Source organism: Stegastes partitus, unplaced genomic scaffold (assembly GCF_000690725.1).
Source record: "Stegastes partitus isolate 25-593 unplaced genomic scaffold, Stegastes_partitus-1.0.2 Scaffold1661, whole genome shotgun sequence".
NCBI classification, from domain to species: Eukaryota; Metazoa; Chordata; class Actinopteri; family Pomacentridae; genus Stegastes; species Stegastes partitus.
Window position 1 is genome coordinate 11,829 of NW_007579392.1, and position 17,920 is coordinate 29,748.

The 17,920-nt window shown below is 40.5% G+C and overlaps 1 protein-coding gene across 1 annotated transcript in view; it reads right to left on the minus strand.

The window, feature by feature from the left end:
* The window catches only part of LOC103371868 (latent-transforming growth factor beta-binding protein 1-like), a gene marked incomplete at its 3' end in the record, with an annotated part of 117,673 nt that overhangs the window by 10,204 nt on the left and 89,549 nt on the right, over nucleotides 1-17,920 (minus strand). Inside the window, exons 9-10 of the mRNA XM_008301336.1 lie at nucleotides 16,633-16,692; nucleotides 4,998-5,117 (exon numbers count right to left, since the gene is read on the minus strand). Of these exons, the coding sequence (XP_008299558.1) occupies nucleotides 4,998-5,117; nucleotides 16,633-16,692 (180 nt within the window). The remainder of the gene's footprint in view (nucleotides 1-4,997; nucleotides 5,118-16,632; nucleotides 16,693-17,920) is intronic.

Here is a 17,920-nt window from a genome sequence, read left to right on the forward strand (position 1 = left end):
AGGAGTTTTGTTGTAAAAGTGACAATGTTACTTTCGAACTATATATACTTGTAATTATACAGAGTCAAGTCTGTTAAAAATCGCAAAGAGTCTAAACATGAGCTATTTATCTTGCACAGTTACAAAGATAATATAGTACTAGGACACATGGTTATGTAACAAGCTAATAAAATCAAGAAGGACTTATCCAACTGTGATTAAGATTTTGGGGTGTTTACCATGATATTATGTACTTTCAAATTTAACAACACTTAAAATGACACAAGGTAGTAAAGACACATTAAGATCCTCCTGTCCATTCCATACGGCCCTTTGGCTGGTCAAGCCAGGGGTGTTAGGTCAGGCTCTTAGGACTTTGGGGGTTGATAATCCAGTTGGGTGAATGTTGTCTTTTTCTCTTCATGACTGACCTTCTTCTGTTAGCTGCCCTTTGAAGCTACAGCTGCTTCGATCAGTTAATTTACCCCTTTCTGTGACCTGGGTTGAAGCTGCCATTTGAGGCTTCGGTTGGTCTGACCAGCTGATTTACCGCTTCTGGGGAACTGAATTAGAAAGTTTTGTGGCTCTTTGGCATCTGTGTCTGTTCACATCCTAAATTTGTTTCATCTGACCACAGAACTTTCCTCCAGAAGGCCTTTTCGTTGTCCACGTGATCAGCAGCAAACTTCAGTCAAACCTTAAAGTGTTGTTTCTAGAGGAACAGCTTCCTTCGTGCACAGCAGCCTCTCACTCCATGGTGATGTAAAACAAACTTGACTATGGACACTAATATCTGTGTTCCAGCAGCTTCTAATTAATTGCAGAACAATTTTTGGTGATTCTTGGTTGACTCTTGACCATCCTGACCAACTGTCTGTCAGCAGTGGGTTATAGTGTTGATGTTAGGGTTGATTGTGTTTTCTTCCTTAGCGTGGTAGTGACACAACTGTACTATGGACTCTATACTCCCAATTGTTTGCACAGATGATTTGGGGGTCTGTAGCTGCTTTGAGTAAAGCAACAAAGTAGTTATTAAAAAAAAAATATATATTCCAAATCTGCATTCAGCAGGTACCCCACTGCAACAGAATTTTTCCTCCCTCAGTAACCAGGAAAGCAGTGAGTGCAGCCAACGTCCACCAGCGTCCTGAAGGGTCTTGTTTTAGGGACATTCCTGTCATCTTTTCCATTTGATTCAGCATCTAATTTGTGTGCTCCAGCATAAACAAATATGGTTGGCCATCAAAGTGGAATGAAGCGTTCCCATAACAATCTTGAGAAAGGTTCAGTAAAAGGAACTCGGTGGAGCCCTTAAGAAAAGAACTGTGTCAAGGCATAGTGCTAGAGAAAGGAATAAAAGAAGCCTCAACATTTAAAGTTCCCAGGAGCAAAGTAAACTTCATTATTGTGAAATTTAAGAAGTCTGAAACCACTAGGACCCTTCCTACAGTGGGCCATCTGGCTATAATGAGAAAATGGGCGAGGAGGGCCTTCGCTAGGAAGGTGACCAAGAAATCAGCAGTCACTGCAAGGTTCGTCTGCAGAAATGGGACAACCTGCCAGAAGGAAAACTATCCCTGCACTCTGAGAGAGTGGATGGAGCTCCTCCTGAGTAAAAGGCAGATGTAGGCCAACCTGGAGTTTGCCAAGCTGCTCAAAGGACTTTGAGAGCATGAGAAAAACGTTTCCGTAGTTTGATGAGACAAAAATTAGGCTCTTTGGTCTTAATGCCGTGCACTGTGTTTGCCAAGAAACAGCATGATGGTCTGCAGCTTCATGCAACGTGTATGTCTTTCAAAATGAAGGTATCAAAGTCTGATCAAGATTTAGGTTAGAGAAGTGAGAAGACGAGCCCCAGCTAGTGAATAACCTCAAACATACGGCCCGTGTATGCTTCAGACAATGTACTTGTTAAGATTTAGCAACCCCTCCCTCTTGAATTCTGCCAATGTCTAAATATAGAGTAGGGCTACATCCCACAACTTGTTACTTTCTGAAGACAACAGTCAGGCAATGGTCTTATATCAGTGACTTGCTTGCTTCATAGACAGGAACTGTGCTGCTCTCTGTTATCAATTCTTCATACAGCTACTCCTGTCACCTATCATAGATATTACTACTAGAGGCGTCCTGGGCGGCAGTCAACCAGAGGTGCTCTTTGTGGGTTTGTGCCTTTTTACCTTTTGTTTTTTTCATTTTTACAAGCTGCATTTATTGTCAGTAGAACAATGTGGCTTCGGACTTTGTTTCATGTTTTTGTCACTTTTAGAGCACTTTGTCATTCCAGATTTTTCCTGTTTAACTCCTGTCCTGCCGATGGAGACCCAGGATGCTATTGTTTACACCATGGGCCAGCTGAAGAACTTTCACTAGTGTGCTGCCACTAGCGTGGGACATTAAATCCCTGGGGAGCTAAGAAAGCGATACCAGGGCTGTAGGGCAGGATGAGGTGATAGGGCAGGAAGCGGAGATACTAACCATGTCTTCCTTTTATCGCAATAGGGAATGTAAGGTCCCTGGAGAATAAAAAGGACGAGCTTACATCCCTCACAAAGAGCACAAATATGTTTCATGAGAACTCTGTCGTGTGCTTCACAGAGACGTGGCTGCAGCACAACATTCCGAACTCTGTTGTGATTTTAGCCAGCCTTCACTTGGTGAGGATGGCCAGAACTTTTAATTTCTTTATTGGTAGAAAGTTTTTAATTTGGTTCAGTGTATAAAAGGTTCATATCTTAAAACACTAATGAGAATGTAAAAGTTCCAAAAAATTCCAAACAACAGAGATGCTGCTACAACCCTTGATGATACTGACTTTTGAATAGAATAGCATAGAATAGTTCTTTATTGTCACTGTGGACGCAGTGTTAAAAAGATAGTGTTACAGCAGTTTCACAATGACCGCTAGAAATGGTGCTTTCTCTCATCAGCAATACAGCAACACATATTGTCAGCCATCATTTTAGTGCCAGACACAAGTTTTGTCAGAGGAAGGAGACACTCTTAGCTCAGACCAGCTGGGTTTGTTTGCAAGTAGTACCAGAACATCGCAGATCAGTGGCCAAACCCCTGCCATGACCTATATTTCGTACATTCTGCAGCAAACCAATAAGGGTGTTCCAGATGTCACTCTCCCAAGCTAACTTTTCCAGTTCTTCCTGATGTAACCCAAGGTGATACCAGGCCAGATAACATTTGGAAACCCTCAGGCAAAGTTCTGGGTCCACCCGGCGGTCTCCTCTCAGTTGGATGTGCTCGGAAAAAATCCCAAACCAAAGGAAGACATCCAGGAGGCATCACAATCAGATGGTCTAACCATCTCAGTGACTCTACTCCGAGCTCCCTCTGGATGTGCAGCCTCCTCACCCTATCTCTAAAGCTGATCTAAGCCACCCTATGGAGGGAACCCATTGTAGCCGCTTGTATCCACATTATCATTCTTTTGGTCTCTACATTTAGCCTAATGTTGAGAATTAAAATACGGCTCAGCTCTTGATTCAACACAATGGGTCAGGTACAACACTCGCATTACTGCTGATGCTGCATCAACCCTTTCCATCTCATGCTCCATTTTGCTGAACTCATGAACAAGATTCCCAGAAATTCCTTCACATAGGAGAGAAACTCATCTCCAACCCGGAAGGAGCACTTCATCGTTTTCCAGCAGAAAACCAAGGACTCAGGCTTAGAGGCGGTGATTCCCATCCCTGCAGCCTCACATTCAGCTGCAAACTGCCCCTGAGCACGCTAAAAGTCAAAGCTTGACAAATTATTCCTTCTATTTTTGTCATGAAAATTTGGTGCCACAAGGACTGCTGTGAAGGATGGGAATTTTTGCTATTATCTGGCGCCTTCTTGACTTTTTAGCAGTTAGAAAATCCAAGGCTACTTGGCTTAGCATTATTTTCATGTGCTTGCTGTCGAACAACAACACAAATTCACATGACAAAGTTAATGAAAGCTGGACCAGCAGCAAAATACTTGCATGGACTAACTTGGTTTCCAAAAATGAACTGATCACAGCAGTTCCACTAAAAATAAGAGATTTTGCCAAATAGTTGCCATTTTAAATGTGGGTCTCAGTGAGCCATTGAACTGCTTTCATCTCAACCAGGCCCCAGATAAGTGGTAGAAAATACAGGATCAACAAAACCACCGAGTCAGCTAGACAACAGACTAGGATCAAATTTGTTGTGTGTTAAGTTCAACTGTAATTCCCTTTCAGCAAAATCTGCTCAAAATAAGTAGAAAGATACAGTATAGAGGGTACACATGAATCATTTGGGGCGATTTTAGCAACAGATGAACTATGTGCTTGGAGTGTGGGTTCTCACAGCTGCTGGAAGTCAGTGCTTACAATAACAAATAAAGTCTCCCCTGCCCTTGGATTAATCAGTGGTAGTAATGAATGGCAACTTGGCTTTCATTAGCCACACGACAAAACAGAATCAATGACTTATCTCAAACAAATTAACACTTTAGCTTTCACAACACTATAAAAACAGAAGGATACATGATGTGACATGTCATAAGGCACAACTGATTAATAATGTCCAAGATTTATTATTTTAGTACTCATGGCTAGCTAGTTGTTTGTCTATCTACAACTTCCCTGTTTGCTTTCACCCTCTCACTCTGCTCCTTCAAGATGCGAGGCAAGAAATATATTGGATTTAACTTTATGTTCCTTGCAGTACATGCTTGAGGCAATCTGATCACACAATAAACAACATGCTGTCGTCCATGCACTGTATTCAAATATGCGTATCATCAAACACATTTTAGTAGCATGTAGCAGGGGAAATAATGAAACATATATTTCCCATGTCTTCTGTCATAAGGTGATAGGAAATATCAAACTCAGGAAAGATCTGCATGTCAGAGACAGCCATGCAAATGTAATATCATGTTCCTGCTCAGTCTGACACGGCACTGTTGGATGTTCTGAGTTTGGATGACGATAAATGAGAAAGGGATGACAGAGGCTGTGACAGAAAGTGTGTGATTGTAGAACTTACATATGCACTTGGTGAGCGTGGGGTCGGGTACGTAGCCAGGTTTACACATGCACCTGTAACTGCCAACCGTGTTCAGACAGTTTCCATTGGGACACGCACCCTGCTGGCATTCATCCAAATCTGTGAATCATCAAAAAATGAAAAACCGTATTAATCCAGGGATTTTTTAAGGGATTTCTTGACACTACAAGACAGAATACAGAAATTTCAAAACATTCTTAGAGTTGTGAAATGAGAGGAGCCACTGGTACTGGAGGTTTTTTTTCCCCATTCTGTAATCCCTTTTCAATATTATATTAAACAGTGTCGTTAATATTGCTGTCCAAAAAACAAAGGACCCTTCCAGATAACGCAACAGTTTCTATATGCTTTTTTTGGGGGGCCACCTGTTTGAATTATTTCAGCTTTGTTGGTTGTCCAATAGCCATGACTCTCATGTGCTACTGAAATGAAATAACAATAATTTCAATACACATTTTAGCTTCATTGTGATGACATAGATGTCATTGTAATGAGAGTGGTAGGAAATTTCTTCCAGAAAATTTCAAAAACTTGTAGCTGTGACTATTTTTAAAAGAACCAGGTATTTTATAACAAAGTTGTTCATTTGAACTGATGACTTAACTGGGAGAGTCTCATGTCAATCCAAGCCAAAGATATGCAACGAATGTGAATCACTAAACAATTTCTACAGGGGAAAATGAATGGGATTTTACTTCCAGAACCAACGGTGTCCAAAACGGCTCCTCACATTTCATTATATTGCTGTTAAAATTTCAAGCGGCTGCATTGGTGCGAGTGCATGATGATCATTAAGCTGTATTTATGTCGCTGTAACCGGCAGCTACTGTGTTAACCACAGTGGTGGAAAGCAGTACTTTTATAACTTTGGTGTACTTTGGTATTTATACTTAAAAATGCGGTCTTCTCGTGAAAAACGGAGCACACCTGCATTCACAGTTTTTTCCACTCATAGAAATGAGCACATGTAAAAAATAAAAAATAAAATAAAAAATCACTGTGTTTCATCTTGGACAAGTCTGACATTAGAAAGCCCTAGTTTACTCTTTTTGGTCACACACCTGTCTGAGCACAACACAGGTACCAATAGCAGCTACCACAGCCTGCAATGTGAGGCGTTAAGGGAACATCTGTAAATTGTAGAATTTATTGATGATTTTGAATGTTCAGCAAGTCATATGTTTTGCCTGTGACAAGGTGGGAGGTGCGACCAATTGAGAAAGCTGATCGCACAGGTGCTAACAGTGAAAAAATTAGTCTGGAGCCCTGCAAATGATTTTTTATTACTCAGAAAATAAATTAAAGGGTGCTGCTTTTTAGCAGAGATATGTGCTCTGTGTTCTCTGTTTAAACCTCAACCACCAATATCTTAAAGACCTAATGATATGGAAGCTACATTTAACACCTCAGTTTAAATCTTGATTGAAATTGGGTAATTGAGACATTAACCCCTCAAGAAAAAGATATGACAATGCTGTTTATGCCATTGAAGTCCATTTTCCTTCTTAAAGTGGCAGTGAATACATACAACTATTGGTGAGGAGCATTTGTCCAGTGTGGGTTCCAGTCCCAGTACAAACCAAGAGTCTTTAACAGCCTCCTAACCAGCTCGGCCACAACTTGCCTACTTTTCTGCACTTTTTGTTTTCAGGGAAGCCAACCATGAGCAAATTCTGACACGTAGAACATGAAATTAGGAGGCTGTATCCTGCAAAGTTGCCTTTACCTTTGACACAGAATTTAATCTGGTCTTAAGCAATCAAACCCCATTCTCCAGTTTGCCAATGTATTAAAAGTAAGTATAAGAATAGCTTTAATACCTGCTGTATTCTCATACCACTATGACTGCAGGATACTGAAACTAAGCCTTTGTGACATTGTCCTGGCAAAAAGACTGAATGTAGGTTGATTCAGGCTTAAGTTTGTTTATATTATACATAATACAGGAGTTACAATTTTTGGGATTTCCTCAGATTTCTTCTGTATATCTGTATGTTCAAGCATTTCAAGCATTAAAGGCAGAAAGGAGTGCAGCTGATGCCCCTCTAACTACCAGGGCTCATGAAAGGGAATAATGATGATGGAGATTCGCCAAGCTCTTTCTTTATATGCATTCATATAAAAAATACCATTCATAAAGGCATACAAACATATGATTCAGTTATTATCATAACTGATGATGCCCATTCAATCGAGTGATAACGACCGGATCGGGTGGGTGCAGTATGAAGATCTCAGTGATGCTGATTTGATATAAAAAAACAAAAACTAAACGAAGCATCCAGTAGACTAGATGCCTTTATGCTAATAAATGAATAATATGTTTGTATGCCTTCATGAATGGTCTTTTTTATATGAATGCAAATAAAGAAAGAGCTCAGCGATCCAACCTGGATGGTAAAATCACTGCGTGTATTCAGAGAAGCAGGACAAGATATGTTAAAGCTGAAGTCCAATGAACGAAAAGGTTAAAAATGTACAAATACATCAGCTGTGAAAGGATCACAGCACATGTTGTATGCTATTCCCTGGAAGTCAGTTAATGACGAGAGAAGGGTACCCAATGTGTGAATATGTGACGCAGAGGGAGCCTGACCAAGCATCGATGTATGACGAGTAAGGAGTGAGAACGTGTTGTTCAGTCATGCTTAGAGGTGCAGCAGTAGCAAACACAAGTGGACACTGGCCTTTGTTTATGTTAATGAAGTGTGCAGCCCTGTTTCCTAAAAATGTTCTTATTCCAGAGAAATATAGTCCTAAAAACATTTTGAACTAATTTTCTTTCAATTACGATTCAAGTAGCATAGCTTAGATGAGGGATTAGATGGAGGGAGACTCATCGCCCTGGTAACCAAGAAAATGGACTTCAAACATATCGTGAAAAGGTAATATTTTTAAACCAAACAAAGCATGATATTGCCCTAAACCTGTCAGAGTTTTTTTTGTGCCTAACTTAACAAAACAGCAAGTAAAAATTAAAAGTAACCGAGGAGTGAAAAAGAAACTTATAACTGAGAATAATCAGTCCACTGCTGCTGGCATGTTGTTTCTAGACTAGACATGTATTGTAGATATCAAAAATTCAATTCTACCAAGTCAAAAGATATCCATAATTGTAATTTAAGATTGTCATTCTTCTAGGACAGGTGACTTCACTTTTATCATTCATTACAGATACCTACAATTCAGTTGCAAATAGCCACTCTACCATGCATAAGCAGCGCCTTTTACAACAGTTTGGACAAGTTGTAATGACGTTTGAAATATGTGCAGCTCTTATTCTGCCTTGTCAAAACTGTAGTCACTGACTGTGGTTATGACTGGTCAGAAAATGTAAAAAAAAAAAAAAGGCTTTTTTGATATCTGTAATTTTAACTCCCAATAATCAGACTCAGCTATTAAACATTAAAACAGTAACCACTGACTGATGTCATAATCTTCCCCGTCTGCCTTTCTGCACAGACTTGGGCTCCTTCGAAGTGAAAGCCTTCTCTATTATTCGGCTGCTTCTGGTGAGAAAATGTTTCTGAGTCCAGCTGGATAGGAACATAATTTTTGGGTGGCAGGGTTGGAATATGATGACAAAAACCAGTTATCCAGCAGTATAATGTTTCACAGGTCTCATGTAACATCTAACAGATTCACAGAAAATGACCACCTGATACCTGAACCTTAACAATTACAAAAAGAACAACTTTGAGCCACACGTTTCTTTATTATGATTAAAACTAAACTTGTGACAAGCCAAGTGGGCTCTGTTTTTTAGTTGTTTTAATTTCTCTCTGTCCTATTGTCGTGGTACCAGAAACATTTTACTGGCCTCAAGTTAAACCTGTCAAGGACAGTACTCTGGCCCCCCCGTGCCTCCCTCTCCTCCGCCCAGGATGGTGGATGGCCAGTCGGTCTACACAATTCAGTGGTTGTTGGATATGCGCCGTTGGCATTGAAGACTCCAGTACCTGACTAGGAGGGATACGGCCCGGAGAAGTGCTGCTGTGTTGAATGCCGGCAGATTATACACCCAACTCTTATCAGGGACTTTCATCCCTGACATCCTCTCTCTCTCTCTCTCTCTCTCTCTGCTCTGGGGTGTGTGCAGCGTGAGTTCAGCTAATTTGTAATTTTCGCCCAATCCACGAAGATGCGGCTTATTTCCCAACTCTTCGCCAGACCAGAGACACTGATCACTCATTCTCAGACCAGTCCCTTGCCTTGCCTCCTGCCTGCCCTCCTCGGGTTGCTGCCCAGCCAACTGTTCTACATTCTGCTGCACACCGGCGTCCTACGCAGGCCACCCTGGATCGCTCTGTGCCTTGCCTGCACCCACCTCTGGCCCCGTTCCGTACTGTCCTGCCTCCGCAGATTTGGCTCATCTCACCAGACCCCAGTCCCCCATAGCCTGCCTCGTATTTAGCAAATCCACTGTCCCTGTCAGTCACCCTGTTCAGTTTGGCCTTAGTGTAGTTTACAGACTTCCAATGAGTTTTGCAGTCCTCCATTCAGTTGTGTAGTTCGTTTAGGTTATGTAGCTGTAGCTGTGTAGGTTTTGGTGAGGTCAGTCTGAGTTCTGTGTCCCCTCTTCCTTAGTTATCCTTCCCTGTTTGTTTTATTGAGTTTTCTACTTTACAATAAAATCCCTGTTTGTTGGAACCAGGGGGCTGCAAAGTGGCTCGGTGGTTATCACCGTCGCCTTGCAGCTGGAAGATCCCCGGTTCACATCCCAGTTAGGATGGTTAGGGATCTTTCTGCGTAGAGTTTACATGTTCTCCCCATACAGCGTGAATTCTCTCTGGATTCTCTGACTTCCTCCCACACAGTCCAAAAAACATGTTGAGGTTAATTGGTGATTCCAAATTGTCTGTAGGTGTGAATGTGAGTGTGCTTGGTTGTCTGTCTCTAAGTGTAGCCCTGTGATAGACTGGTGACCTGTCCAGGTGAGCCTTCACCCTGAGTCAGCTGGGATAGACTCCAGCCCCCCGCGTCCCTAGTGAGGATTAAGGTGTACAGATAATGGACGGATGGATGGATATTGGAACCAGTCCGTGTTCATTCCTCGTCTGCATGTGGGTTCTCTGATCCGTCGTGACAGTTCAGTTCCCTCTTGTTAACCAAACGTTCTGTTTAGTCAGCTTGCCTATTCATTGTCTCTAGCTCATGTTCCTGGTTTGTTTGGTTTGTCTGGTAATCTTTGATCACTGTATGTAGTTGTTCACTGTGTGCTTAACTTCTTGTTGATGAACACCTTTCACTGATTCTCTGGTATCGTCCTCATTAGTGTCTGTATCTGGGTTTTCAGCAGAACTCTGACAAACAGACGTGAGTACACCTCTATGCAATCACCTAATTGTCAAATGATTCAAAATAGTATCACCTCTTAATAACTGCATTCTTTCTAAGGTGACAAGTATGAACAATTAGAAAACTAATTAGAAAGACTATATAGAAAATAAAGTAAAATACAGTCAAAACTTAATACAACAAACGTGAATACGCCTGTGACCACTGACACACGTTACAAATCCCGTGAACACTGAAACAAAACTGCAATTTCCATTTAGCTCGACAGCATTAACACTGTTATAAAAAGACCTGTTAATATCAGAAATGTCTAAACTGTGGACCTGTGAGCTGTGTGTATCCACTTGTCTGAATAACGGCTTCACATGGAGAAGTATTATAGGAAATGAAAAAATATATTTGTGAGAGTTCACTAATTGTTAAACCTCAGATTCAGGAGGAGCAATGCAGAGCAATCCATGCCGCTCATGGAACAATGGACCAGCTCTTTACCCTTGCAGAGCTACTGGGGGAGTCACGGGAGTTTGACCAGCCAGTCCACATGTGTTTTGTGGATTTGGAAAAGGTTTATGACTGTGTCCCTCAAAGGGCCCTGTGGAGGGTACTGCAGGAGTATGTGGTACCAGGGTTGTTGCTATGAGCTATCCAGTTCTTGTACAACCACCACAGTCACCCTCAGCGTGCTGAAGATTGCAATAATGTGAGCATGTGAAAGAACAACATCAGAGGTACGAGCGGTCGGTAGAGTGGTTTCAGATTTAGAGATAAGGTGAGAAGTTTAGACATCTGGAGGTAGCATGGAGTAAAATCACTACTCTTTTGCATCAACAGGAGTCAACTGAAGTGGTTCGGGCATCTGATCTGGATGCCCTCTGGGTAATCAGCTGGGAAGAGACCTGGGGTAGACCCAGAACTTGGTGGAGACGTGATATCTCATCTGACCAGTGAGCACCAGAGGAAAGCGTTGCTGGGAAGAGGGTTGTCTGGAATGATCTGCTTCACTTGCTGCCTCTTCAGCCCAACCAACCCAATCCTGAGTTGACTCCAATAAAAGAAAGGTTTTGATATTTGTAAGAAAAAGGTAGAGAAACACAACCCCTCTAGCCGAAGCACCTGAAAAAAAATAAACTGATAGGCTGAAGAATCACAGCATCCCTCCAGAAATGTATCGGCCTCTGTAGCCTCCACGACTCTGTCATCAAAACGTCTTAGTTTAGCATGTCAGCTAAACCTTTGTTTTGATCACAAACGCAAAGTGCAGCTAAGACACATCAGACCTAATGCAACTCAAGGGTATCTTGTAAGAAACAAGACAAATGACTTGATGATGGTGATAGATGAAAAGTTAAGGGATCACCAAAGTAGCAAAATCATGATTTGTGTTTTGTTTGGTAGACATGAATCTCTCCAGTGGTTTTGTTGGCATTTAACTCTAAACTACAATCTCAATTTTACTCTCTTGGGTAAAATTCATGGAATTACTGAAATTCACATGTTGCAGAATTGTCTTATCCTAGCTCACTGTTAATGTTTGATCCTCAACTGTGAGACTTTTAGAAAGTGAAATTCCTGCAGTGAGAACACACTTGGCCTTGATCACAGACTGTGACTCATGTCTGTATCCCACCATGACATCCAGTTTATAGGTGAAAGGGAGCTCAAGCTGTTCAGCCAGTATGCTTTAATAGGCTGTTGACAGCCTACTTGGTTGGTCTTTTATTGGTGAGGTCCTCCATGTCATCCTGTTACTAAAATCCTGGAACCTTTTATTGCCCCAAAAGCTTTTGTACGATTACAGCATAGGACAGGAAAAAGTGGGTACACAAGAAGAGAGAAAGGGATGTGCGTCAGACAGTAAATCACATCACCTGTTGTGAGCAGCCAAACACTCATTTTTGCATTTGCAAGTCAATTTTTTGCACAAGAGCCCACAGTCATGCACTGAACTGACTGTGGTCTTCATATTGGTTGATGCTTACTTGGACAGCTTAGAGTAAAAAGGGCACAGAGGGATGAGTTTTCGCTGAGGTATGCATACATGAGCGGAAACATACTTGCTTCAAGTAGTGTAAAAAATTCCAATTTGATGAAACAACTGTAATCACAGCAATACGACTCAGCTTGTTCACTGTAACTGTCTCTATGGCATCAGGATGATGGAAGGCAGAATGGGACACCAACACATGTAAGTTGGCATATTGCTGACGGTGAAGCTGGGGGAACAGAGGAGGTGTAAGTCAGCACACATTTTTACCAAGGAAACTTCAGTTCAGGTCCCATCTCAGATGGTAATTGTATTTATTTATTTGTTTGTTTGTTTGTTTGTTTATTTATTTATTTTACAGTCTTGTAAAAATCTTTATTTTTTTCCCCCTGTATTTGGTTTGCTTTACGCATGACTACTCAGTTAGGATTAGAAAAGGATCTTGATTTTGTTCTGAAACGCATTTTGTTGCTACATATATCAGACATTATAAAAAGCTGTGTATAAAACGGTGTGTGTGGATCAGGAAGTCTGGGCGGCTTTGCTAAGGCTGCTGCCTCCGCGACCCGACTCCGGATAAGTGGGAGAAGATGGATGGATGGATGGATAAAAAGCTTTCCATTTTCCATATATCTAGTAACTTTACCATACTTAATGAAGGCATACAAAATTTGACCCTCATACCATTTTTCAGAGTAACAGGTCTTTGAAGTATCTATGGGTGGCGTTTTAGTGCTTTTTAATTCAGATTTTTTTCTAAGCATTTTTGAGCCCTCATTACATCATAAGGAAATTATTTTAGCACAGAAGGAATCCTGGCTAGAAGATGACACTGATGATAAAGGTTGGTAAAAAATATAAACCTTCTATATGCTATCACTTGTTTCGACCAACAACCTATCCCACATGCTGATAAGACCCTGAAACGTTTAAACAAAAACTAGATTTTGGCTTTAGTTTATGACACCTGGAATGGATTTAAAAATTATTTTCATTTGTTTCAGCCCTAAAAATGTCATGTGGTCATATCCTCTACGCATGAAGTTATGAAGGTGAAAAAAGTCATGCATATTAAAAAGCGCAACATTTCACCCATACCTGTGTACTTAATGTGTCTGTAAATCTCAAATTATTCATGGTATGATACTATGAAGGTAAAATGTGGGAAGATTTCACTGAATATACGTCTGTTATTGTACATAAAATATAATTTATTGCGGTTCAGTAGAACCTTTTTGGAGATTTTGTTGACTTTATATGAAATGATCAAATAGTCACATTAATGGGAAACATGGCAGGTTAAAATAAACATAATCATTCTTTAAAAAAAATAATCATTATGAAATTCACACATTCTTTCAGTGATTGTCCAGAATTTTGTGCGACATTTGGATAGAAACGCGGCTCCTTAAGGAAAATAGAGGCCTGCATTACTGCTGATATGGACGACAAAGTTATTTCCTAATATATCCCGCTTTAATTGTTATTTATATTATTTGTGGAACAGCCCACAACACAGTGCTATATAAAAAAAATTAGCCTTATACTCCTTTACTGTCATGTTACTTTATGTCTAAATTCATCACAAACTTTAAGTCCACTGCAAACTTTTGTCAATCTTAACAGAACTCATATCATAAAACGTAATCTCATATTTCATGACACACATGTCATACTTTTTCTTCACTAAAGTTTGAGTTTAATTAATAGTGCTTTAACCAAAAATGGTTATGATTGTACCAAAAATAAATGTAAAAATAAAAACTGAACTGAAACTATCCATTTTAATAAGAAGAAGCCCTAAAATTACCCTGAAAAGTAACACACACACACACACACACACCTACACACACACACACACAAAAAGGTCCAACCCAAACAGAACACAGATCCAAGTGGGAATACTGCTGTTCCAAGAGTAAAAGAAAGGAGAACGCTGTAAGAAGAACCATAATAATAATAAATAAGAAGAAAAGGATGTGGTGGATTAAAGTGAGTGAGGTGCTGGGACTAAATACACACACACACACACACACACAGACACACTATGTAGCCTGGCAGCAGACTGCATCAGCAGCAGGCCCTCTCTCTCCCTCTTGTCAGAGTCCTTCTATATCTTCTTATCCACAACATAAAATATGTAGATTAAAAGGTAACAGCAGTAAAAAAAGATTCTCACCTACAGGTCCATCTGGCTGCTAAACTGGAGTTTTCGAACAAACCACAACAGCTTAATCAGGAGACACATTATGCCCAGTTGAGATATCTATAAATCACCTATTCCAAGACGTCCTGTCAACTGCCATTAAGCAAGTGAGAGCATTAACCCTAGTCTGAGCCTTCTCTTGTACCTAAAACAGTCTGTTAAGTGAATGGTGCTTCATGCCAAAGCTGGCTCACTGCTTAAACCCTGAAGAGTGTGGTATGAGGATGTTTGATGAAGAATATTGTAGCTCCCACAACTGGACATTTCAGCAGTTTAACAGGAACTATTCTAATGTCATGTAATGATGGGAATTCAATTTGTGCTGAACTAGGCATTAAAAACTTTTTTGGCAGTATGTGTGCCCTGGTGTAAGTCACCACCTCTTCACATGGTCACACTGTGTCTGTTCATCTAAACAGTTCTTTAAGTGGTCCAATCTGGAGCTCTTGGAGTACATTTGCTATAGGTTCTAGCCATGTCAGCACTCATACGTGGCCACACTCACTGCTGGTTCTTCAACATTCTAACCTGACACTGCTGAGTCTGTTTGTGTCTTTGCTATATATGTTGTAAAATATCACACTTTTAATTGGAAGGACTACTTCCTCACCATGTTCTGGCCAGCCAGGCTGAGGAGTCTACTGGAAAAGGCCCAGTCCCTCTTTTGTGTTTTTTTTTGCAAATGAGCTGGTGCCACCAAGCACTGGACCACTTCCACTTTTGTGGCTCTTAGAATGTCAGTGTTACACATATGGCCCCTCGGTCGATGATCAACTTTAACCCCAGATTAACACTAATCTAATCCCACATAACACCAACCTCACCTAAATTGCATATGAGTGTCTGTCATGTCCCTGTTGGTTGGTGTCAACTTATAGCCACTGTTCCTCTCTGTCAATGAAAAATGGCTTTATCTCCAGAGTTGTGTTTGTTGTCTGAGGCTGTGGCTATTACTTTGTTCCCAGGGTTCACTATGTTTTTAGCAAAGCAGTAATTTAGGCTAATGATAGGAATCTCCAAAAAGCATCAAAATCAGCAATCCATGCAGACAGTCATTATAATTCAGAAAACATAACACTCTGCCCTCAGAACATCAAAATCATCTGTGCAAGCAATTGTTTGTAAGTATAAAGTACACGGCACAGTTGCGTCACTGCCATGATCAGGAAAAAAAACCCAAACTATCATCTGCTGCTGAGAGACAATCAGTCAGGATGGTCAAGAGTCAACCACGAATCCCTAAAAAGTTGGTCTGCAATGAATTAGAAGCTGCTGGAAAACAGCTGTCAGTGTCCACAGTCAAGTGTGTTTTACACCGCCATATGCTGAGAGTCCGCCATACAAGAAGGAAGTCCTTCCTCTAGAATCAGAACCTTAAGGCTCGACTGAAGTTTGCTGCTGAGCTACCCTGAAAAAGAAAATGGCTTCTGGAGAAAAGTTCTATGGTCAAATAAAACAAAAATGTAGCTATTTGGCCACAATGACCAGAATTATGTTTGGAGGAGAGACAGAGGTAAGGCCTTTAACCCCAAGGACACCAAACCTACCATCAAGCATGGTTGTGGTGGTAGTATCATGCTCTTGGCTTGTTTTACTGCCAGTGAAACTGGTGCTTTATACAAGGTAAATGGAATAATAAAGTAAGATGATTACCTCCACATTCTTCAGGAAAACCTAAAATCATCTGCCAGATGTTCGGGTCTTGGACATAGTTTGATGTTCCAACAAGTGACCCCAAGCAAATATCAAAAGTGATTAACAAATGGTTAAATCGGGCTAGAATTAAAGTCTTAGACTGGTCTCCCAAAAGTCCTGACTTAAAGAACTAGTAACTGTGCTAAAGAAACAAGTTTGTGTCAGAAACCCAATAAATTCAGTTAAACTATACCAATTCTGTCAAGAGAAGTGATCAAAGATACAACCAGAAGCTTGTAGACAGCTACCAAAAGCACCAAGGTTTACAGCTTTGAACCATGCACGTCTTGCACAAAATTCAAATGCAATTCATGCAATAATTGTTAAGATATTTTAGTATGTATGGGCCAAAGTGGTGGAAGGACTGACAAATATTGTCATCCCGAATTCCATGCCACTAGCATGGCTAAAAATAAAAGAAAGGCTCTTACCTTGGCAATGAGAACTGTTGATTCTCTTGTAACCCTGAGGACAATCTATCAGAGGGATAGCTGATGAGAGGAGAGTGTAGAGAACAAAAGAAAGAGAGAGGGGCAAACATGTTAGTCATTTAATTGAGGCATGGACACACAGAATTTTCAGACATAATTAAAGAATGGTTAAAGAATAAATTTAGCCGTGATCTTTTATGCTACCTAGTGATCACTATAATATCACCTGGGGAACATTTTGACTTTGGCAGGTTTTTATCATTTGAGTCTGATTGTCAGAAGTGTTAAATTTTTCTGCTTAAATTTTTGATGCTTACAGCACACTAGTCAGTCAGAATTGATGAAGCCTCTTGGATGAGATGTGAAATGTCTTCAAGAAACTCAAGCAAGTCCAGTTGCTACGATTAAACTACGAGAATAACCACGACCTGGATGACCGAGAATCTTCACAGACATGACGCTCATAGCAGTTGAGCTGCTTTTTCTTGTGAAATCTCCAGCTCTATAGTAAGCACCAATCAGTCAGATTAGTTTGAAACATACCTTAGCTTACTGTAGTAAGCTTTTCTTGTGATACAACTACATAAAAACATTCATTCTGAGACAATTCCACATATGGAGTATGGTAGACTCTGTCTTCTCAGGCATCCTGTGTTTCAGTTCAATGTCTGAAACAATTTAGAGGCTCAAAAATAATGAACTCTTTGCTCTCAGCTTAAGAGATGTCTCCTTAACGATTTAAGAGATTGTAAAATCACCTCTTCTAGACAATGGGTGTTTCTATAACGGCTAGCTGTATAAATATAATAAATAAATAAATACATACGTTTTCTAAATATTTTTATAAATAAAATATAAATAAATATTCTTTATTTCAAAAATATCTCATAGTTATGGTCAGATCTTGCCACTAAGGTTATCAATACACAGTGAAATGTAGTGAAATGAACTAAAAGCTGCCAAAGTCTGAACCAAAAACAGTAATGCTGGGGACCAATAAACCTCCATACAGTCGAATAGAGCTGCTCTGGAGGTACTACAGAGGAAAACGGGTGCTTTCACACTGACCAGTTCAGTTTTCCACTGCAGGACCTTGGGTACCATTTTAGGATGCCCTGGATCTTTGTATGCGTTACTACCACAACAACCGTCCCTGCAGAACCTCTTTCATCGTCATTTTTAGGAGAAAAAAAAGTATGTACTCTATGGTAGGTAACACTGAGTGACCCTGAATAACTGCTGCTTTGGGCAAGACAATGAGCTCCATTTTTTTCTGCCCCTTAAATGT